This window comes from Oncorhynchus clarkii, chromosome 26 (assembly GCF_045791955.1).
Source record: "Oncorhynchus clarkii lewisi isolate Uvic-CL-2024 chromosome 26, UVic_Ocla_1.0, whole genome shotgun sequence".
Taxonomy (NCBI): domain Eukaryota; kingdom Metazoa; phylum Chordata; class Actinopteri; order Salmoniformes; family Salmonidae; genus Oncorhynchus; species Oncorhynchus clarkii.
The window spans coordinates 25877955-25902805 of record NC_092172.1 but is presented as its reverse complement, the minus strand read 5'-3'; the positions used below and the strand labels follow the sequence as shown (position 1 = coordinate 25902805).

The following is a 24851-nucleotide window of genomic DNA, read 5'->3' as shown; positions in this document are numbered from 1 at the left end:
CATACAGTAGGCTAAGTAGACTACATCAAATTAAACAGCAATATTATTTTTGTGTGTCAGGAGAATGATTTCCATAGATAATCTGTGCGTCATATTTGTGGAGAATAAATGTTAGGCATGGCATAAACATGGTACTGTACATTTGTGGCTTTTCTGTTTGTTATTGGCAGAAAAATCACTTTGATGAATATGCCTTATGCATGCCACAGCCACATTGCCTAGGCTCTGACAGTGGTAGTGCCAATAACAACTTAAATGTCTCAAATAGAAGCCCTAGGACTCCTTGTCTTTTGGTGGAGGTTATACATAGGCAGAGTAAGTGTCAACAACATCCCTTCCTAGTAGAGGTCGACCGATTTATGATTTTTCCATGCCGATACCGATTATTGGATGACCAAAAAAGCCGATACCGATTTAATCGGCCGATTTATAAAAAAATATATATATTTTTTACATTTTTTATTTGTAATAGACAATTACAACAATATTGAATTAACACTTATTTTAAGTTAATATAATACATCAATAAAATACCTCAAGTAGATAATAAAACATGTTCAATTTGGTTTAAATAATGCAAAAACAGTGTTGGAGGAGAACGTAAAAGTGCAATATGTGCTATGTAAGAAAGCTAACGTTTCAGTTCCTTGCTCAGAACATGATAACATATGAAAGCTAGTGGTTCCTTTTAACATGAGTCTTCAATATTCCCAGGTAAGAAGTTTTAGGTTGTAGTTATTATAGGAATTATAGGACTATTTCCCTCTATACCATTTGTATTTCATTAACCTTTGACTATTTGATGTTCTTATAGGCACTTTAGTATTGCCAGTGTAACAGTATAGCTTCCGTCCCTCTCCTCGCTCCTCCCTGGGCTTGAACCAGCAACACAACGACAACAGCCACCACATTGAAGCGTTACCCATGCAGAGCAAGGGAAACAACTACCCCCAAGGCTCAGAGCGAGTGAAGTCTGAAACGCTATTAACGCGCGCTAACTAGCCAGCCATTTCACTTCGGTCACACTAGCCTCATCTCGGGAGTTGATAGGTTTGAAGTCATAAACAGCGAAATGCTTGACGCACAACAAAGAGCTGCTGGCAAAACGCACGAAAGTGCTGTTTGAATGAATGTTTACGCGCCTGCTTCTGCCTACCACCGTTCAGTCAGATACTTAGATACTTGTATGCTTGTATGCTCAGTCAGATTATACGCACCGCATGACACACTAGATAATATCTAGTAATATCATCAACCATCTGTAGTTAACTAGTGATTGTTTTTTATAAGATAAGTTTAATGCTAGCTAGCAACTTACCTTGGCTTACTGCATTCGCGTAACAGGCAGTCTCCTTGTGGAGTGCAACAAGAGGCAGGTCGTTATTGCGTTGGACTAGTTAACTGTAAGGCTGCAAGATTGGAACCCCGAGCTGATAAGGTGAAAATCTGTCGTTCTGCCCCTGAACAAGGCAGTTAACCCACAGTTCCTAGGCCGTCATTGAAAATAAGAATGTGTTCTTAACTGACTTGCCTAGTTAAATAAAGATTAAATAAAGGGATACTTTTTAAAAATATATATAAATAAAATCGCCACCCAAAAATACCGATTTCCGATATGTTATGAAAACTTGAAATCGGCCCTAATTAATCGGCCATTCCGATTAATCGGTCAACCTCTACTTCCTAGGATATTAAGTTTCCTGACACCAATACATATGAATTAGGCCTATTCCTAAACAGCTTATACTTCTACCTTTGAACCATAAATCCTACTTCATGTGTGTCTGGGCAACATTCCAGCTATTGAAAATCAAAGGCTAGAGCTGTCATTCGCATTCAGGGCATTCTTAGTACAAGATGCTACAAGGTTATTTTCCCCTTTGACTTACCCATGTACTGCTCAAATCTAGGCCAAATAGAAGGTACAGCATTTGTGTCTCAGGAGGCATTTCCATTTGTCAGACACACAGCTAGTCTTGACCTGATAGGTTTCTTGGTCTTAAAAATATAGTATTCTTGGGGGAATTGATCATTAATTGATGATGTTTTGATAAGTTAGCCTAGCTAGCAGCAGGGAATCTTTCAGAATGCACAAGCAATTTCCTGTATGTTCATATCAAGCAAAATTCATTATTCCCCAATGACCTTTTTAGTAGTTACACATACTTAAGATGGTTACATAACACATAAATATAGCATTGTAATACGTCAAAGCTGAAGGACACCCCATAAATCCAGACTCTTCCGCAGTCAGTCTCTAGTATGGGGGATGGTGAACTGAGGGTAATGGACTGTCATAAGGGGCTTCCAGAGGAGAAATCTCAGCCTGCTGTATCCTGGGAAACCAGTGCAAGCCTGCTCTCATTTTCTTCCCTGTGAGTCTGTCAGAGGAGCTAAAGTTCTTTGACACTGACTGATTTCCTTCATATGGATTCTGGAGAGGTCATTTTTTTTGTAGATGACGGCCTAATACATCTCGAAGCATTGTTGTTCTATGCAATAAATTCCCAAATGTATTCTACTGTATTTATTTTTTTCTGTTACGCTGTGTGCACTGAACTGATATGTATGATTGTTGCTGACACTCCCGATTTTCAGATAAAGTGTTATTAAATAGTCAAATGCTCACCACCTCGGCGCTCAACTCAAACAGCGCTGTGTAGCCTACTGTAGCTGCTGGCGAAGTAATTCAAAGCCTATACTTTATCACGCAGGATGTAACTTTCCATTGCTACTGTTTTTACCATGTAATGTTATTAGAACAGTTGACTTTTTTAATTTTTTTCCATTATTATTATCATTATTATTATTATTATTATTATTATTATTATTATTATTATTATTATTATTTATTTATTTACCTAGTCTGCTTGTTGTGTGTTCTAGAAATAGTCTTCTCGAGGTGCATTTAAGTTGCGAGAGCCATAGGGAGGGAAACATGTAATCTGACAAGCAGTCATTGCACGACAGTTCTTAATGCAATTGCGGGAAATCTCTTTTGAAAGCAGTTTTGGCCATAGTTAAAGAGTGGGATCCCATTTGCTATTATTAATTTAAATTGCAGTGCAGTTATCAAACTATATATTCTGTGTTTATAGACTAACTATAAAGGCCTGGGGAAATTTGAGGACCAGAGGAAGAGGCAAACTTTAGTGAATTTGTGAAAAGTATTTGGACACCCCTTCAAAATAGTGGATTCGGCTATTTCAGCCACACCCGTTGCTGACAGCCATGCTATGAGCTCAATTTTATACACCTATCTCCATAGACAAACACTGACAGTAGAATGGCCTTACTGAAGAGCTCAGTGACTTTCAACTTGTTCCTGTCATAGGATGCCACCTTTCTAACAAGTCAGTTTGGCAGATTTCTGCCCTGCTTAAGCTGCCCCGGTCAACTGTGAGTGGGGTTATTGTGAAGTGGAAACTTCTAGGAGCAGCAGCTGCGAAGTGTTTGGCCACACATGCTCACAGTTCTGAAGCGTGTAAACCTCGCCTGTCCTTGGTTGCAACGCTCACGAACATGTTCCAAACTGCCTCTGGAAGCAACTTCGGCACAATAATTGTTCATCAGGAGCTTCATGAAATGGGTTTCCATGGCCGATCGCCCGCACACAAGCCTAAGATCAACATGCGCAATGCCAAGCGTCGACTGGAGTGGTGTAAAGCTCACTGCCATAGATTCTGGAGCAGTGGAAACGCGTTCTTTGGAGTGATGGATCATGTTTCACCATCTGGCAGTCTGACGGATGAATCTGGGTTTGGCGGATGCCAGGAGAACGCTACCTGCCTGACTGCATAGAGCCAACTAAGGTTTGGAGGATAAATAACAGTTCCAGTGAAGGGGAATCTTAACGCTACAGCGTACAGTGACACTCTAGACGATTCTGCGCTTCCAACTTTGTGGCAACAGTTTGGGGAAGGCCCTTTTCCTGAATCATGACAATGCACAAAGCGAGGTCCATACAGAAATGGTTTGTTGATCGGTGTGGATGAACTTGACTGGCCTGCACAGAGCCCTGACCTCAACTCCCATCTAAATAAATTTGGGTGGAATTGGAACATCCACTGCGAGCCCGGCCTAATCGCCCAACATCAGTGCCCAACCTCACTAATGCTTTTGTGGCTGACTGGAATCAAGTCCCTGCGGAAATGTTATGTATAGTGGAAAACCTTCCCAGAAGAGTTATAGCAGCAAAGGGGGGAACAACTCCATATTAATGCCCATGATTTTGGAATGAGATGTTTGACGAGAGAAGGGATCTACATTATGTACATCACAAAGTATGTGTACCACTGTTTTCTGCCTGCCCCCTCTCTCCCTCGCGCTGGCTCGCCTGGGGCGTATTCATTATGTTTCTTATATGGAAGTAAATGGAACAAAATGGGAAGGGACTTGCCTGGACTTGTCCAATTAAAACTTATTTTAGTTGCAAACTGTTTGGACTAATGATTACACCCCATCTCTTTGCTGATGATACAAGTGTGTTCAGTCTTCGGTCTGTTTGTAGAATATCCTAGCCTATTCATTGATAGGCCCTGCTTTACTGAAGTTGCAAGACATTGCAACCAAGAAATTGCGAGATGTAGCATTCCGTTGTGAGATACAGCTTTGACTGCCTATAGATGGGCCTAGTGCACGGTTCTGAATGTCTGCCTGTTGGCCGACTTGCCTATACTGTGCCCCTCTCCGTCCCTCGCAAGCTCACTTTGACAGATGGGAGTGTTTGTTCTCGAAGGTACGGCAACTAATCAGTCTCCTACGTTCCAAAAATAGTGTCTTAGGAGTCAATTCCTAGTGGAAGTGACTATTGATACTTAGAAACGGGAGTCCAACGTACAAGGAGTGAAGTAATACTTTATTTTTTTGTGGTCGTTACCAGTTGGGAAAAATAGCAGAGCAAGGCAAGCAACAGCAGCGAAGTCCTGTATGGCTATACTTTGATTAGGAAATGCAATCTTTGCGGAGGTGGAATTGAGCCACAGTAATGGTAGTACAGGTGCAATGCTAAACCATCTGAAATGGAAGCACTGTTAGACCCAAACCGTTGGCAGCAGTGCAGCTGTCTTGTGAATGGATATACAGTGCCTTCCGAAAGTATTCAGACCCCTTCACTGTTTCCACATTGTTACGTTACAGCCTTATTCGAAAATGGGTTAAATAAAACAATTTGCTCAGCAATCTACACGCAATACCCCATAATGACAGTGAAAACAGGTTTTTAGAAATGTTTCGCGAATTTATTAAAAACAAAGTACAGATACATTATTTATATACCAGTCAAGTTTGTACTCTTACTCATTCCAGAGTTTTACTTTATTTTTATTATTTTCTACATTGTAGAATAATAGTGAAGACATCAAAACTATGAAATAACACATGGAATCATGTAACCAAAAAAGTGTTAAACAAATCAAAATATATTTGAGTTTCTTCAAAGTAGCCACCCTTTGCCCTGACAGCTTTGCATCCTCTTGGCATTCTCTCAACCAGCTTCACCTGGAATGCTTTTCCAACAGTCTTGAAGTTCCCACATATGCGGAGCACTTGTTGGCTGCTTTTCCTTCACTCTGCGGTGCAACTCATTCCAAGCCATCTCAATTGGCCACGGCATCTATTGTAGCACTATCACACTCTCATCCTTGGTCAAATAGCCCTTACACAGCCTGGAGGTGTGTAGGGTCATTGTCCTGTTGGAAAACAAATGATAGTCCCAGTAAGTGCAAACCAGATGGGATAGCGTTTTGCTGCAGAATGCTGTGGTAGCCATACTGGTTAAGTGTGCCTTGAATTCGAAATAAATTAGACAGTGTCACCAGCAAGGCACCATCACACCACCATGTTTCTCGGTGCGAACCACACATGCAGAGATCATCTGTTCACCTACTCTGCGTCTCACAAAGACACGGTGGTTAGAACCAAAAAATCTCAAATTTGGACTCATCAGACCAAGGGACAGATTACCACCAGTCTGATGTTCATTGCTCTGTTTTTTTTGGGCCCAAGCAAGCCTTCTTATTGGTGTCCTTTTAGTAGTGGTTTCTTTGCAGCAATTCAACCACGAACGCCTGATTCATGCAGTCTCCTTTGAACAGTTGATGTCTGTTACTTGAACTCTCTGAAGCATTTTATTCGGGCTGCAATTTCTGAGGCTGGTACCTCTAATGAATTTATCTTCTGCAGCAGAGGAAACTCTGGGTTTTCCTTTCCTGTGGCGGTCCTCATGAGAGGTAGTTTCATCATAGCACTTGATCGTTTTTGCGAGTGCACTTGAAGAAACATTAAAAGTTATTGAAATTTTCAGAATTGACTGATCTTCATGTCTTAAAGTAACGATGAACTGTTTCTCTTTGCTTATTTGAGCTGTTCTTGCCATAATATGGACTTGGTCTTTTACCAAATAGGGCTGTCTTCTGTAAACCACCCCTACCTTGTTACAACATAACTGATTTGCTCAAACACACTATTCTACAATAAAGAAACCCTTGAATGAGTAGGTGTGTCAATTTGACTCGTACTGTGAGTATTCAGACCCTTTCCTAGGGGACTTGAAATTGAGCTCGGGTGTGTCCTGTTTCCATTTATCATCCTTGATGTTTCTACAACTTGGAGTCCACCTGTGGTAAATTCAATTGATTGGACATGATTTGGAAAGGCACACCTACCTGTGTATATAAGGTCCCACAGTTGACAGTACATGTCAGAGCAAAAACCAAGCCATGCGGTTGAAGGAATTGTCCATAGAGCTCCGAGACAGGATTGTGTCGAGGCACAGATCTGGGGAAGGGTACCAAAACCCTTCCAGAAAGACAACCATCTCTGCAGCACTCCACCACTCCACCAATCAGGACTTTATGGTAGAGTGGCCAGATAAAGCCACTCCTCAGTAAAAAGCACATGACAGCCCGCTTGGAGTTTGCCTAGAGGCACCTAAAGGACTGTCCGACCAAGAGAAACAAGATTCTCTGGTGAAGCATGGTGGTGGCAGCATCATGTTGTTTGGATGTTTTTGAGTGGTAGTGGCTGGGAGACTGGTCAGGATCAAGGCAAAGATAAAAGAAACAAAGTGCAGAGATCCTTGATTTAATACGTGAACCAGAGCGCTCAGGACCGGCGACTGGGGTGTAAGTTCACCTTCCAACAGGACAACGACCATAAGCACACGGCCAAGACAACACGGGAGTGGCTTCAGGACAAGTCCTTGAATGTCCTTGAGTGGCCTAGCCAGAGCCTGGACTTGAACCCGATCAAACATTCAACCTAATAGAGCTTGAGAGGATCTGCGGAGGAAAATAGGAGAAACTCTACAAATACAGGTGTGCAAAGCTTGTTCCGTCATAGCCAAGAAGACTCGAGGCTGTAATTGCTGCCTTTAACAAAGTACTTTTCAGTTTAAATTAGCAATTTAAAAAAAAAATACATTTTTGCTTTGTCATTATGGGGTATTGTCTGTAGATTGATGGGCGATTTAATCAATTTTAGAATGAGGCTGTAACTTAGTGGGAAAAGTCGAAGGGTCTTAATCCGAAGGCAGTGTATGTTTTAAACTGTGAATTTATTAAATATATTTTGGGGCACATCCCTAAATGTTACTGCGTTTATTTCTTTACTCTTAAAAATTGCTTGCAGCATCAATTTAGAAATGCAGTTACAAGCGGATTTTTAAGCATGGTTTATACCTTAATCACACTGATTAGCGTCACTGCGCAAAATAGTATGCCGTAGCAGCATCTGGATATGTGTGCAACAAATGTTCAACATTTACCTTCTGCTTCCATTTCTGTCAAGCAGTCTATGCATACAGTTTGACGCATATGTTTTGATAAATCCAACGTATGCACCACACAGAACGCACTGCCTCTGCAAAACAAATGCAGCATTCCATTGGAAATTAATGCATTTCTCGTGTACCAAAATGCAATGACGCTGTCGGTGTGGCCGAGCTCATTTGGCACAGCGCTCTTAAATTACATACTTTGTAATAGTAACCAATAAAATCTATTGCAGGGAATAGTAATTAATCATAATTTAATTATGAATAATAAGTGTGCATTGGGGTAAATGGGCTGAAGCATGGGGCTTATCCATCTCTATGTATTTATAGTTCCTATGCTGCATCAGTTGGCCTACAGGTGATGCTGTTTATTGCTAATAGCATGCATAGGCTATATGCGTGGTCCAATATGTTAATGTATTTATTTTTAACCAATATATTATTGGGCTCATTTCTGGAGGTGGAAATGTCAATTTGATGGTGTAGGCATAATTTTTATTTTCATTCACTCCTTTTTAAAAGGAAAATAACTGAGCTTATCAGTCCACCTTCTACATACAAATGATCCTGGGAAGGACCCTGGACACCTTAAGCAATTAGACTAGAGTTAGTCAAACTCGCAGTTTCATACATGTACAAAATTACACTCTCTCCCTAAAAGCAGGATGGTCAATACGGGAGGTTTAGATGAAAGGGGAGGGTAACTTGGTCCCCGACAATCGATCTGAGACCGACTACAGTTTCACTCAAGTTTGTTTATTTTATTTTTTTGCTTCATCCCCAGTGTGATGAATGGAAGTGTTGTCAATGAAGTTACTCACTGTTAGTATGCACATCATGTACAAATTAAATGGTAGATGTTTGTCATCTGTAAATCATGGTACTGAGTCTGCTAGGTAACAGTTGTGAGAAGGGTAGTATTGGCTACATAGTGTACTGTTTATTTACCAAGGGGCAGTAGGTTTCTCATTTTGTGTAGTGAGAGGAATGATATATCAGATTTGCTCAATGGGAAATCTGTTGTGAAAGTCACTAAATGGGCTCTGTTTCGTTAGGAACCCCATATCCTGTCCACTCCTGGAGTTGAATAGAAAAGTCTTACTTTTGTCCTGGCTAAAAATAAAATGGTGGTTGGCAAATCATGAAACCTTTGACCTTACTCTTAAGTGAGCCATTTCCGTCTTCCACGGTATGTCTTGAATGGATATGGCATCCAGTTTTGTTCTGTAGCCTTCAAGGTGTTCCATTTTACATATGGGGATAAAAGTAGCTACATATCACACAGATTACCCTTTTTTAAAGAATGACATTGCTTCCTTCGAGGATGCTTACAGATGTCATGCTTCTTATGTAGAAGAGAAACTCTAAAACTACATCCGCTAGGCTAGCCAGCAGCGCTCCCTCTTCCAATGCTGTGCCTGGAGAGGTCTGTGAAATGTGAGCCTCGTTCGCTATTAGCCTGTTGCTGAAACGATCCTGTAGATAGGAGAAGGCTTTGAATTGGAAGCTGCTCGAGTCAGGTCACTGTAGTCTCCAGGGCAGGGCTGGGCGTTGTGCTTCTATCTATGCCCAACACAGTTTGTGCTTTACTCATGACTACCATTGAGAAGAGATTATCTGAGCATTCCTCTATTCTGATTTTTGTTTATTTTTATAATTCAGTCGTAGGGAACTGTAGGAATCCTTTTAAAGTCATTTCGGTTTCTTCATACATCCTGTAAGTGGTTGTTGGGTTGAAGTTACCGCTTGTACGATATAGGTTTGCATTTTGCCTTCAAATAAATACTCAACACCTATACCAGTTTGTCAAAATTGTGAAATCTATAAGGAAAGTTACAGTAGGACATTTTAGTTAACAATTTGAAAATGAGCATCTCCTTATGGCTTGTCTAGGAAACGATTGAACACCAGGGCCAACATTTTGTCCTTCGAGCTATATAAACAAGTGCACTGTTGGCGACGGAATGAAGGCTTACATAGTTAGGAGCCTCAGACCTTTTTGGTCTCCGAGCATATCCCCTCCTTTGTTTCAGCAGCCAGCCTGCTATTTTTACGGACATAAGCTTCTTATATCACATGTTATAATATCTAGGCCTACTAGTGTACAGCCAGTTAGCCAACCTAATTTCAGAATGAGACTCTCCTGCATACTACGTATTTTGAAGATAAACATTCAAATTATAGACCATATTGTGCCCTTTCTCTATGAGAATCCTGCTGCAGCTGGCTGAGGGTGTTTTTTCTTTTCTTTCTGTGTGGTGGTATGGAGGAGGCCGGTGCTTGCCACAATGCCCTCCTTGTGTACTCTGGGCAGGCAGAGCCTGGCTCTGCTTCTGTCACACAGTTGCTTGCAGCAATTGGCTTGACCCTTGGCCTGTCTGCTGCTTCGGAGTCTGGGGCTAGGCTACCCCATATGCCATCCATCTACAATGTGACTGTGTAAGAATGTTTAGCTACAAAATACTAGTAATATCTTATTTTTTCATAGTTTTCCTGTTTATTTTAATTGTTGAAAAGCTTTCCTTGTCGTATTAGTTGCATATTTAGGTCGATACCCATTACCTTTAGATACTATAAATGTTTGTTGAAGTAGACTATCAATGAAATGGGGAACAGACTATATAAAAGGGTATGATGGGATTGAAATGGTCTCTACTTGTTTTTGAAGTGTTCTTGTTTGAATCCACAAAGCATTCCTTTTCTTCATTGGCAACAGATGTAGAGGACATTTTTGAGCTGAAACTGAGTCCTAAAAGCGGTACGGTGCTGTCTAGTGTAGGGAAGCTGTTTGGCTGAGGAGGCTGAGGGGTTTAATGGTGGCCATGTGGTTGTACCCTGCTGTCAGTGCCCTGGTACCTCAGTGGCAGAAGGAGCTGTCAGCTTGAGGAACCGCTGCCCCGTCCACCACCATGAGGCTACCTTTAGTTGATTTTTGAAAAGAGTAATGGAAACACATTTGGTATATGCTGCCTGTGTCATTCTTTTACATTTCAGTGCTGACAAATTCCTCGAAGATATAGCACAGGTAAATCATACTTCGGAGCTCATTTTGTATCTGGCGACAGAGAGCTTGCTCCCGGAAACCTAAGCTCCTTGTCCAAGTAGCAGCAGCTGAGATACAGTGAGTGGTGGAGGCAGAGCTAACATTAGCCCTGAGTGCACACAGCCGAAGGAAGGATGTTCAACTGGGCGCTGAGCCAGCAGCACAGACTGGGGACCCTCCTATTACATGTTTGTTTGGGTGTAAGCTCTAATACTTTACGCATTGGAACAAGAAGCTTGGCTGCCAATAGAGAAAGGATAGTGGGACGGGTCACATCAATATTGGTGCCGTGCCTGGCCTGCTCATCTTAGCCAGGCCTTAGGCAGACATGGCAGCAGTGTTTTCACATGGACACAAACTGAACAGTTAACGGTGTGACGCCTGGCTGGGCGTCTGATCCAGTCAGCAGGACACCAAGACCCACAAACTCACTTTGGAGTCAGAACAACAAACCTGACAGCCTACACTTCATGGCTTGATAAGTCAAAATGAGAATATCAGAGGCAATATTGGCTTTGTTTATTCATCACAATACTTGGCTGGCTCTGCCTCCTTTGTTATGACCGGAGTCCTACTGTATTTCACAACAGTTTCCTTATTGGATTCAAAGACCTCTGACGTAACTTCCCTTTTCTGCAGTTTCTAGGATTTAGGACCCTTGGGCTGGACCTGGCTAGTCAAGCTCCTGTTTCCTGTTTACTCCTGTATCCTTAATATCCCTATTTTAAGCAGCAGGCAGTGTTGGGCATCTGGCAGTTACCGCAGTCACTGTAATTAATGGGATTTAGAGACAGGAGAGTCTGCTCATTTCACTAGTTAGACTACCTCTCTCAAAGCACCGTGTTTGAAGTAGACTGCTCATGTTTTTTTGTTTTTGTTTTAATGAAAAAAAAGATGTGACATTTTACCTTTGGTTATAGAGAGAACTGTTAAACTTGACATTAGGTTTAATGGTTTTTGGAACCAGTTTGTTTGCTCACTTGGAAATGGAGGTACTGACTTGTTACACCTTTTATAACCGCTGTGATTATTATTTGACCCTGCTGGTCAACTATGAACGTTTGAACTAGAGGTCGACCGATTAATCGGAATGGCCGATTTTTTTAATTCGGGCCGATTTCAAGTTTTCATAACAATCGGTATTTTTGGGCGCCGATTTGCCGTTTTTTAAAAATGTTATTATTATTATTATTATTATTATTATTATTATTATTATTAATATTTTTTTTACACCTTTTTATTTAATCTTTATTTAACAAGGCAAGTCAGTTAAGAACACATTCTTATTTTCAATGACGGCCTAGGAACGATGGGTTAACTGCCTTGTTCAGGGGCAGAACGACAGATTTTCACCTTGTCAGCTCGGGGGATTCAATCTTGCAACCTTAACTAGTCAACGCAATAACGACCTGCCTCTCTCTCGTTGCACTCCACAAGGAGTTACGCGAATGCAGTAAACCAAGGTAAGTTGCTAGCTAGCATTAAACTTATCTTATAAAAAACAATCATAATCACTAGTTAACTACACACGGTTGATATTACTAGATATTATCTAGTGTGTCCAGCAGTGCATATAATCTGACTGAGCATACAAGTATCTAAGTATCTGACTGAGCGGTGGTAGGCAGAAGCAGGCACGTAAACATTCATTCAAACAGCACTTTTTGTGCATTTTGCCAGCAGCTCTTCGTTGTGCGTCATTGCGCTGTTTATGACTTCAAGCCTATCAACTCCCGAGATGAGGCTCGTGTAACCGAAGTGAAATGGCTAGTAAATTAGCGCGCGCTAATTGTCGTTGTGTTGCTGGTTCGAGCGAGGAGAGGGATGGAAGCTATACTGTTACACTGGCAATACTAAAGTGCCTATAAGAACATCCAATAGTAAAAGATTAATGAAATACAAATGGTATAGAGGGAAATAGGAATTATAGGACTACAATAACTACAACCTAAAACTTCTTAACTGGGAATATTGAAGACTCATGTTAAAAGGAACCACCAGCTTTCATATGTTCTGAGCAAATTGTCATTATTACAATTTTAAAAATCTGCCGATTTTTAAAAAAAAAATCAGTATTGGCTTTTATGGTCCTCCAATAATCGGTATCGGTGTTGAAAAATCATAATCGGTCGACCTCTAGTTTGAACAGCTTGAAGAATAATCTGACCTTAATGGCCATATACTCATATAATCTCCACCCCGGCACAGCCAAAAGAGGACTGGCCACCCCTCAGTCTGGTTCCTGCCTTTCTAGAGTTTTTCCCTTGCCACTGTGCTTCTACATCTGCATTGCTTGCTGTTTGGGGTTTTAGGCTGGGTTTCTGTATTTACATCTGCTAATGTAAAAAGGGCTTTATAAGTACATTTGATTTGATGTCTGTCTCTCCGCTGCTGCCTCCCATGACATGGTAGGTCCATGGGCTTCCCTGCATGTCCGGTCCCCTCTGTCTCCAAGGCAGGGTCTGTTCTGTTGGTGTAGGCTGTCAGGTGCTGTCTACACACCCCTCTGTTTATGAAAGACAGCGATGTTTGAAGATCAGTGGAACATTGTAGATACAAACAGTGGTGGAATGTTTGTGGTTGATAAAGGCCATGTACAATGCACAGGCTGTCTGAGCAGCACACAATGACGGATGTCTTGGTGTTATCCTGAGGAAAAGATGTGGCTTGTTTTCTTTCCACAAGTTGCTCCCTCATCCCAAACATTGTAGCTGTAAGCATGGGGCTGAGTGTTAACTCGGAGCGTTCCACAACAGAATGAATAAAAGATAGGGCTACACAGTGGGACTTGCTTATCCAGTATGATTTTCTTTGATTTTGCCATTTAAGGTGTGATCTCATCAGGGGATTCTAATATCAACCACCAGTACAGCAACATCCCAGATACCAATTGCAAATGTTTTAGTATTGATTGCCAAATTGCTTGTGTGGGTCTGAATTTCCTAGCCTTATGCTAGCTAGGGCCTACGTCTAGAAAGAAAACGGGTACATTTCTGAGTATTGACATGGACATCTCTCCACTACTGTGACATATTATCACCATTGTTCTCAAGCCAGGTAATGATACATGCTGGCATTTGTTTCTCCTAAATATGCAAATAGGATTATGCTTATTTGCATAATGACAAACTACCAAGGGGAGAAACGGGTTTCTATGGACATTTGCTGCTTAGATTTTGAAAGGGGATATTGTTAACTCCCACTGTTTGTGTTCCGTTAAGACATTGTCACTGTTTTCCAACAATGACCGCTTGCAGACATTTGTCTGTGGCTGTATTTCCTTTTTGTAGAGGGGTTAATTCTTCAGATATGCTCTATTTATTTATGAAGGTTAATATGAAATTAGTCTAATGGAAGCAAGAATTAACACCTGATTATGCTAAACCATCAATATTCTTCTGTTATCTCTTGTTTGATTTTATTGTTGCTGTTGAGTTGGGCTACTGTCCGTAGTTGCACAATATTGTCACTAAACCTAGTGTAATTCCTTAGTCTAAATGCTTACTTCAGTTTCTAAGCATTCACAATTTATCTTCCCAAGAAATAGCTCAACTGCCAAGTTTTATTGGAAAAAACAGCACTTTGAAACAGCTCATCCTTCCTCTGAAATCATTAACTTTCTTTTGTTTCTCCCTTTTCCTCCCTTAGGAAATGACATAGAGGCCTTACAGATACATTTGTGCTTTTGTCGCTCTTCTAATCTGCGTTTTGTGGAGGAGAAGCGGCGAGATCTGGGAGCACATTTTGTTTCCTCAGTGATTAATAACTACCTCAGCCAGCAAAAGGAAACGGCGAGGAGTTTCCAACAGCAGTCCTATCAGCTGGCTTCTGCTCACCGCCACAGACAGTGTGAAGAGAATCTCTGACGGACTGGTTGTCTGCCCTCGCTCTGCTCCATACACACAGCCAATAGGCTGCCATTGCAGAGAGGAAGTGAAGTGACAAGGCACCATTGTCCTACCGGAGAACCGATTTAGTCTCTTTTTGTCAGACTCCTTGCTGTTGACCAGTGCCACATTTCTTTTCAGATTCTTGGCTTTTGTTTTTTGCTTACAGCTTTTAAAGATTTATCAGTAAAAACATCTAAATATACAAACGATATACATGTTATACAAAGACATTTTCTGCTTCTTTGAAGGACTTGTTATGCACATGAATCTTGTCTTGGAATGAGAGAATCGTGGAGTGTTTTCAGTTTTTTGATCTGTCCTCTCATAAACCATTGACTCCCTTTGAGGCAGAAAATACAGATTTGGAAAGGTGCATTTCTGCCTGTTATTTTTGCTGGGACTGTCCACCGTGAGCTGCAGCAGGGCTGCACATAAACATCACACTCAGTTAGCAAGTCTTTACCCTGCTCTCTGCATCGCTCTGTTAGTTACAAAGCATTTTGAGATGAGCTTCTGGCAGATGGAGCCCTTAAGTTGTCTTTTTACATAAATTCCAGGACTATTGGTTTGTTGTATTCTATAAGAGAGAGAGCTTCTGGTTGGCTGAAATCCGGAGCTTCCAGAGTCAGCCTGACACTTATGTATTGTTGTAGTGCGCAGGAAAGTAAAATGGACTACAAGCGGCGCTTTTTGCTCGGCGGGTCCAAGCAGAAAGTCCAGCAATACCAGATGCCTGAGCTGAGCCGGACCCTCAGCGCCCCCCTGGGCTCCACCTGCTCCCCCATGGGTGGCTCCACCGGGATGGGCATGCCCGGCAGCTGCCAACCACCTCCCCCCAACACCACTGCGGTCGCCGACATTCAGCAGGGCATCTCCAAGTACCTGGATGCACTGAATGTGTTCTGCAGGGCCAGCGCCTTTCTCACTGACCTGTTCAGCAGCGTGTTCAGGAACTCCCACTACTCGAAAGCAGCTATGCAACTTAAGGACGTGCAGGAACATGTCATGGAGGCGGCCAGCCGGCTGACTGCAGCAATAAAGCCAGAGATCGCCAAGATGCTGATGGAGCTGAGCGCTGGGGCTGCCAACTTCAAAGACCAGAATGACTTCAGCCTGCAGGATGTAGAGGTAACTAACGGGTTGCCAGGGTTACAGTTACCGACCTGGACACACACTGAACACCTGTCAAAGTAAAGTTATTACGTTATCCTGACAATTAGGCCTACCTGTAAAATAACATGTTGAGTCTTTTCCATTCCTCGCCTATCCATTTCCCTGTCAATCAGTGGGGGCTGGTAGGAGGAGCTATAGGAGGAAAGGTTCATTATATTGGCTGGAATTGGAATAAATGGAACGTCAAACGTGGTTTCCATATGTTTGATACAGTTCCATTTATGCCATTACAATGAGCCTGTCATCCTATAGCTCCTCCCACCTGCTGTCAATAGAGCATGTTTTGCCAAAAGGCAACTTTTTTTTTAAATACCACATTTTTGTTATGAGGGTCTAGACTAGAATTTTTGCTAGACTTTGTTTTTGTTGCACTTTTTGCTTGGTTTCTTATGTTAAATTTTTCTAAGGTCAAGGCTGCTTCTAAGATGCCTAGCTGAAGTCTCTCAAAATGTATGGCCCCTTGATTCAAAATGTCTTGGCTGAAATTAGGCCCTGGCGCCTAATGTTAAGCGGGTGCTAGGATCTGAAGGTGAGGTGCGAAAAGCACTGAGGATAGGAGAAGAGGGCAGGAACCATCGTTTATGCTGAGACAGTCTGAGTATGCAGGGTGATTGGTCTGTCTATTACAGGCCAGCAAAGTTGCTTATGTCTCAATTGTGAATTGCTGCTGTTTTTTTGTTTGCATTGTTTGTTTGGGAAAATAGTAACTGAATATTAGACTTCACTGGCATTTGTGGATGTGAAGCCTTATGTGCTAATGATGCTACAGCTGTGCCTACTGCCTAGACAGTCAGAAATGAGGTTCCAGGGTAGTGACACTCCTATATAGTACTTGAGGAATGCCAATTTATGTATTTTTAATACATCTGTTTAGGCAGCAAGCAAATTGCCTCTTGTGTAGTGAATGTTTGAGATGTATTTGTTCTCATCCTGGAGATTAAACAGATTTAGGGAGCAAGGCCTCAGTGGCAGACAGTGAGTGAAAAGCTGAATGTTCAGGCCAGGGCTGTTTTATGAGAGGGACTGCAGGGCCTCAGTGGATGTGGTTGTGCCCAGAGCAGGAAAGACTTTTGCACCACAATCTGTCATTTTGAGTCTGTGGTCTTGGATATGCACAGATAAATATTAAAGGAGGGGAAGCCCAACTCAGTGAAAGTTCAGACTGTGGCAGGACTGTCTGGCAGCCACACTGACTCACTCTGGCTTCAGCTAGCGTCTGTGAATAACAACAGTGCGTTTGTCAAATAAAAGTGTGCTTTTGCTCTACCTCAGTCTTGCCAATGTGCAGGAATTGAGGAATGAATAAGATATTCAGACCTGGTTGAGTAGAAGGAATCTATCAACAGACAGAAGACAAAGCCCAAAATGGCCATGTGCATCATAGTTTCACTCATCATTACGGATTCACTTTTTAACCTCCATTTCCTCCATGAGAAGCTAAATATTGTTTTTGTAAAATTGCTTTTCACATAAGTACATGGTACACCTTCAGTTGGCCATTTCCATGTCCCCAGAGAGATTTACTACATTTGTGACAAAGGGCTTTTCCATTTGTGTGTGTGTATGAACATTTATCTTGGCAGTTGTATGGAAAAGATAGAATTGGGTCTGTATGAAGAACAAAAAAAGCCATTTTGAGTTTGGAGAATTGTGGAATGTTGAAGGAAGCAGGATCACCCCCCAAAGTCCAGTCAGTATGGAAAACAAAATGTGTGTTTTTATCGGAGCTTGGCTACCCTGGCTGCTCAGTGTCTCAGCTGCCTAATATGCATGAAAATGTCATTGTTTATTAGGGGGCAGTCTACTGGGTGTATGAGCGAAACCATAGAGGGAGCGACGATCAGGCCAGCCAGACAGGAGTCCTGGGGAAGATTTCGATTGCATATTCCTTGCATCCTCTCTCCTCGTCTCCTTCTCAAAACCCATTGGAGGCGAAGGAAAGAGACAAGAAGGCATGAGTAGAATGCAATTGAGATCTTCTGGTTCTGAACATGAGGCAACCACAGTACAGGCAGGGCCAGAGCCAGGCAGACAACTGCACAAGCAGCAATCCCGAAACACCCCTGAAAAAAACACATCTGACCTAGTTCAGCGGGCTTCAAGGATTCTGTATAATTTTTCCCAACAGTTGAATTGTTACTTGATATGAAAGAATCTTATCAAGTGTCTACTACATGGTCAGTCTTGTGTTCTTAGGTTACTACTCCTTTACCTCTGATTTTTATGGCCACGCTCACAGCTGCCATTATTAGATTACAACATCGAAGTGTATGTAACGAATGTCACCCGGTTTCTTTAATTAAGAGAAACTAAATCTGTGTCAAAATAATAGATGAGTATCATGTTTGATATGCAAGACACTAGCACCAGCACTTCCTGTTTTGGTTTAATAGACCCCTTTCTGTGTTTGTAAACATTACCGTATAAGGGCGATGCACTGAAGTTGGTGGCAGAACAAGGGGGAGTTCTTATAGAACGGCAAAAAATAAAACCCATTTACATGTCGCTTATGAGTACATTTCAAACTACTTTTGGAATATGATTGGATTTTAAGGCTCAAATGAATGTCCTGCTTAATATAATGGTGTCGTCATCGCAAATCAACAGCATTATACTTAAAAAGCACTTCAACCAGTAAAATGGCTCTTTGGCTAGCTTTTGTTACAGCCTATATCAATGAGCGTTAGCATTATAGCGAACTGCTACATCCCAAATTAGTTATTTTGCAAAGATCACAACCAAATATAATCTTAGCGACTGTTCAAGCAAGAATCAAAACGTCATTGTAAGAGTATGAGAACCCCAAAACATTTTTTTTTATAGAAGTAATAATAACATAAATCTAGGCTATTGAATGGATGCAGATTGCAATGTTTTTCTTACTGCTGCCAAGAGTCTCATGTATCTGTACGTGACGTCAGTGTGTTGTGTACTGGAAAAGGGTCTAATAGATGTTACCTTTGGAAATGGCCATCCTAGAGAAGACAGGCTAGGATGGTGAGGGCCACTCACTAACAGCATTAGAGGTATTTTAGACAGGAAGAAATCATGAAACACAAAGGCATCTGGTTTTTATTCTCACTCCTAGGATAGATGATGATGATTTCCACTTCAAGAAGACAATAGATGTGTCCTTAGTTAATGGGAAAGATGAGTTCGATTCATTCTTCTCACTGTTTAAGCCTGCCTTTTAGCCCTGTATGCGGCTAAAAGTTGGCTTGGCCCTGTAGTTTTATTCCTCATATTTTCCATGAGCCGATTTGACATTTTATCTTATCCCCATGTGTGATTAATTATCTTTTGTTGCAACCTTTACATTTTTCTTGCTAGATAATCATGTCCTTTTATAGTGTTATGTACAGCTGGTCCAAAAAGAATAGTATTAATGGTATTATAAGCCATTTTACATCACTTTTCAGAATGCAGAGCTATTCATGACCTTTTTTGCCTTTTTTTACTTGTCCAAAAGCATAAGTTACTTAAAATAAATAAATAAATGGTATTTAACACCATTTGTACATCATTGTATGACTTTGCAAAATAAAATGCATTACCATCTTTTTAACCATAGAGAATCAGACCATGTTGGCTACACTCGTGTCTATTGGCTTCTTTGCGTAGTCAAGCCTGTCTGAAAACACAGCACTGCTCCTTTAAGGCTCTCCTGGAGGATGGTTGGCCACCTTTGTTAGCCTATAAAATATTGCAACATTACAATTACAACCAAATACTTTTTTATATCTTTATAAAATAATTCCCTCCAGGGCTGGTAATTTAAGGGCACATTTTTGTCCCTGGGACGATCAATATGTCTACATTTCAAAACAGACACTGGGACAGTTCTGGGATGACACAGCCCAAATCCATACAACCACTGCACATAAGAAAGCAATGCGGCTGATCAGAACATTTTAGCTTAAAATGTTGATAATGTTTTATTTCTTCATATTATATTAATGCGCACATGGCTTTTTGGTTGTGTGACTGTTCCAAAATGCAATTAGCCTGGAAACCCCCGGGAAAACACTGTTCTCAAAATATGTTAGAAATGAAGAAAGCATTCAAATTGTGTAACCATAATCTGTAATAATAAGGCTTTTGTTACATTCACTGATCAAATGGACTCAATTTGACCGCTAAGAGATTTTATGTTAAACAGTTTGCCACTCAATTCCTTGACAGCCTACAATTTGTTTGATAGTCTGCATTAGGAAAATGAGGGAAGAGGGACCATCTCATATCATTATTCATTGAGCCAGTGTTTGGTATGCATTTGAGAGTGAGGTGTTACCAGTGTTTATACTGTGATTAGCAGTCCAACATAAGCAGCACGCGTTTCTCACCCTCATAACTCATGGTTCAGAACCAATTTCTTTACGTGAACTGTTATTTGGTCCTATTTCAGAATCAGAGCTGAAGAGGGCTCTAAAGGGTTTGGACCTAGCCTTGGAAATGGTCAGTAAGTGTATAGGCCTAGTCGGTGTCTGTGCCCCCATGATGTGTTGTTAAAGAATGAGGACATCCCAGCCCTGTTGTTCCTGTCTGCTTTTAAACAGGGCGGCATATTTCTGTCCTTAACAACTCAGCCAAAATATATTTTCAGCACGTACCTGAAAAAGAACATTGTGACCACAGTGAGCCAGCCGGCTGTGGTGTCCTGTTGCTCTTGTTTTGCTCCTCTTTTTGCTAACTGGACAACAAACATGTCTGACTCCTACAGCTGTAAAATTCTTCACTTATGTAAATGTGAACCTTATTGTTTATATGAGTCACCCGTTGCACAGGGTCTGGGACGGTGCCATCACGATGTGGAAAAATCTGCTACACTAATAAGTTGAAGGAGAAGAGCAAACAAACTTTGTTTTGTTGTAAGCATTGCTAGTGCTTTACGACTACAGTGCTAGGCCTTGGCTCTCAGAGTAGACTGATTTATAACACAAACTGCGCTTCCCAATTATGGTAGAAAGTTATTTGCTGGGGTAACATTGAACTGTAGACTGGAGTTGTGTGGAAAATGAGAGGGCATGTTAACAAGCAGAACATGGCCTTGATATACTTTTTTATTTTTTTATGTTATTTCATCTAGCCTTGTTCAATGTTAGCCTGTCATGTTTTCCATAATGTTCTAACTCTTAAATAGACAATTCTCTTCAGTGGCTCACTGTAATGCAGCCTTTATCCAGCCTTGAACTGTTTTGTGGTTATAGCCCTTCACAAGTTGTTTTTGTGTTAAATAATGTCATGTTTTCAAGCTGGGTTTTCCTCAAAAAAGAGGAGCATCTTTAAAGCAGTAAATTGATGCAATGCATGTTATTCTATTTAGATAATCTGATTTAAGAGGACTCAGAGGGTTAACAAAGATCATTGTTTTAAGGAGAATTTAAACATCCAAGTCACTGAAGCCAACATCACTTAAGTTAGTTTCTGAGTAATGAAAAACAAGGAATGCCAAGGCCGTATGCTTTGAGAACTGGTGTTCTTAGAAAACAATGATGAATGATCAAGGCTCCCACTAATGTAATCTTGTCAGGGGTGTGATTTTATTTATTTATTTTTCTCCTGATATTGTCCTTATCACAACCTTTAGAATCTTGTTATGTGTACTCTTCTCCAGGTGCTGGGTCGGTGCTTCCTGACGGTGATGCAGGTGCACTTCCAGTTCCTATCCCAGGCCCTGCAGAAGGTGCAGCCTGTGGCCCAGTCGTGCCTGGCGGAGGCCCTTGCCCAGGCCCAGGAGCGACGCAGCAATGTCCGCTCCCAGAGCTCCTGCCCTGGGCCCCTGACGGAGCTGGAGGAGGCCTCACGATCATGGAAGGGTGCAGCTGAGGTATTTAGACATGGAGGCCAGGGCGCCCCCAGGACTCTCCAAGGAGCTTCCTGGTGTGACTAGCTGGTGGAAATAGGCTGTGTTCAAAACGTGACAAGCTGACTGTTACACATTCCTATGAGGAGCTAGCTGGTTAATCCCGTAGCTAATAAAAGTCCCCCTGGCACATTTGGAGCTTTGTTCTGTACAGTGGAGCCAGAATGGAGAATCATGAGTGGCCTGATTGATCTGTTAAGCCCTGGCATGTGGGGTGTTAGCCCTGGAGGGAACGGGGCTGGATATCCTGCTGGAATGTGCTGCTGCGATATGTCTGGGCTGGGCATGGCCGGGCCTCACTGCAATGTTGAGTAGTTTTCAAAGAGGGAGGCGGTCGGTTTCCCCCCTATAGAAGCAGTTATTCACAAATCTAGGCCCAACACTGTTCTAAAATGTACAATCTACCAGATGTGTGACCGAGTCACAAGCAAGTCAAGGTCCAAGTCTCGAATAGTCACAAGTAGAATGGGTCGAGAGTCAAGTCCAAGTCGTGCATTCTAAGTGTGAGTCAAGTAATAAAAAAAAAATGAATCGATACATGCAATGACTGTCTGGTAGCCTCTAAATGTCTGTTAGAGGTTACCAGACAGCACTTTTCATTATTTTGTCTACAACACACTTTGATTATGTAATAATTCATTTTAACAACAAATTCCTAATGCAAACTTCATAAATAAATAATACATTTCAAGCTATTTTGACATACCAAAAGACCAGTACGCCTATACTAGTAATTAATGCCTGCTCACCAAACAATTTTGGCCGCTGGATATTTATGGCAATCCGCTCTCCATACGGTTTGACATTTGCACTGCACCCAATCCTACAGCTCTACAGAAAATCGTCAATCTGTTCATTGGTTCTCAAACTTTATGACCCACAACCCCCAAAAAGCTTGTTTACCCCACGCATGTACATTTTGTTTATTTTATTATTATTTTACCCCTTTTTCTCCCCAATTTTGTGGTATCCAATTGTTTTAGTAGGTACAATCTTGTCTCATCGCTACAGTACGGGCTCGGGAGAGACGATGGTTGAAAGTCATGTGTCCTCCGATACACAACCCAACCAAGCCGCACTGCTTCTTAACACAGTGCGCATCCAACCCGGAAGCCAGCCGCACCAATGTGTCGGAGGAAACACCGTGCACCTGGCAACCGCTGGTGCGCGATGAGACAAGGATATCCCTACCGGCCAAACCCTCCCTAACCCAGACGACGCTAGGCCAATTGTGCGTCGCGGCTGGTTACGACAGAGCCTGGCGCGAACCCATAGTCTCTGGCGCTGCAGTACAGCCACCCGGGAGGCCCCATTTGAACCTTTATTTTAACTTAATATACATCAATAAAATCAATTTAGCCTCAAGTAAATAATGAAACATGTTCAATTTGGTTTAAATAATGCAAAAACAAAGTGTTGGAGAAGAAAGTAAAAGTGCAATATTTGCCATGTAAGAAAGCTAACGTTTCAGTTCCTTGCTCAGAACATGAGAACATATGAAAGCTGGTGGTTCCTTTTAACATGAGTCTTCAATATTCCCATTGAAGAAGTTTTAGGTTGTAGTTATTATAGGAATTATAGGACTATTTCTCTCTACCATTTGTATTTCATATACCTTTGACTATTGGATGTTCTTATAGGCACTTTAGTATTGCCAGTGTAACAGTATAGCTTCCGTCCCTCTCCTCGCTCCTCTCTGGGCTCGAACCAGGCTATAGCCAGCCATTTCACTTCGGTTACACCAGCCTCATCTCGGGAGTTGATATGCTTGAAGTCATAAACAGCGCAATGCTTGATGCACAACGAAGAGCTGCTGGCAAAACGCACGAAAGTGCTGTTTGAATGAATGTTTACGAGCCTGCTTCTGCCTACCACCGCTCAGTCAGATACTTAGATACTTGTATGCTTGTATGCTCAGTCAGATTATACGCACGGCATGACACTAGATAATATCTAGTAATATCATCAACCATCTGTAGTTAACTAGTGATTGTTTTTTATAAGATAAGTTTAATGCTAGCTAGCAACTTACCTTGGCTTACTGCATTCGCGTAACAGGCAGTCTCCTTGTGGAGTGCAACAAGAGGCAGGTCGTTATTGCGTTGGACTAGTTAACTGTAAGGCTGCAAGATTGGATCCCCCGAGCTGACAAGGTGAAAATCTGTCATTCTGCCCCTGAATGAGGCAGTTAACCCACAGTTCCTAGGCCGTCATTGAAAATAAGAATGTTCTTAACTGACTTGCCTAGTTAAATAAAAGTGTAAAAATAAATAAATAAATACAAATCTGAAAAATCGGTGTCCAAAAATACAGATTTCCGATTGTTATGAAAACTTGAAATCGGCCCTAATTAATCGGTCGACCTCTAGTACATACCTCAACCAGAAGCCATGGATTACAGGCAACATTCGCACTGAGCTAAAGGGTAGAGCTGCCGCTTTCAGGGTGCGGGACTCTAATCCGAAAGCTTACATGAAATCCCGCTATGCCCTGCGACGAACCATCAAACAGGCAAAGCGTCAATACGGGGCTAAGATTGAATCATACTACACCGGCTCCGACGCTCGTTGGATGTGGCAGGGCTTGCGAACTATTACAGACTACAAAGGGTAGCACAGCCGCGAGCTGCCCAGTGACACGAGCCTACCAGACGAGCTAAATCACTTCTATGCTCGCTTCGAGACAAGCAACACTGAGGCATGCATGAGAGCATCAGCTGTTCCGGACGACTGTGTGTTCACGCTCTCCGTAGCCGTAAGACGTTTAAACAGGTAAACATACACAAGGCTGCAGGGCCAGACGGATTACCAGGACGTGTGCGCCGGGCATGTGCTGATCAACTGGCAGGTGCCGTCACTGACATTTTCAACATGTCCCTGATTGAGTCTGTAATACCAACATGCTTCAAGCAGACCACCATAGTCCCTGTGCCCAAGAACACTAAGGCAACCTGCCTAAATGACTACAGACCTGTAGCACCCACGTACGTAGCCATGAAGTGCTTTGAAAGGCTGGTAATGGCTCACATCAACACCATTATCCCAGAAACCCTAGACCCACTCCAATTTGCATACTGCCCAAACAGATCCACAGATGATGCAATCTCTA

General features: G+C 41.9%; 1 protein-coding gene across 1 annotated transcript in view; it reads left to right on the top strand.

Annotated features, from left to right (window-relative positions):
- Window positions 1-24851, top strand: part of LOC139384424 (granule associated Rac and RHOG effector protein 1-like) — a 44877-nt gene that overhangs the window by 8986 nt on the left and 11040 nt on the right. The window contains exons 2-3 of the mRNA XM_071129187.1: window positions 14466-15835; window positions 21495-21707. Coding sequence (XP_070985288.1) covers window positions 15347-15835; window positions 21495-21707 — 702 coding nt within the window. The 5' untranslated portion in view covers window positions 14466-15346. The remainder of the gene's footprint in view (window positions 1-14465; window positions 15836-21494; window positions 21708-24851) is intronic.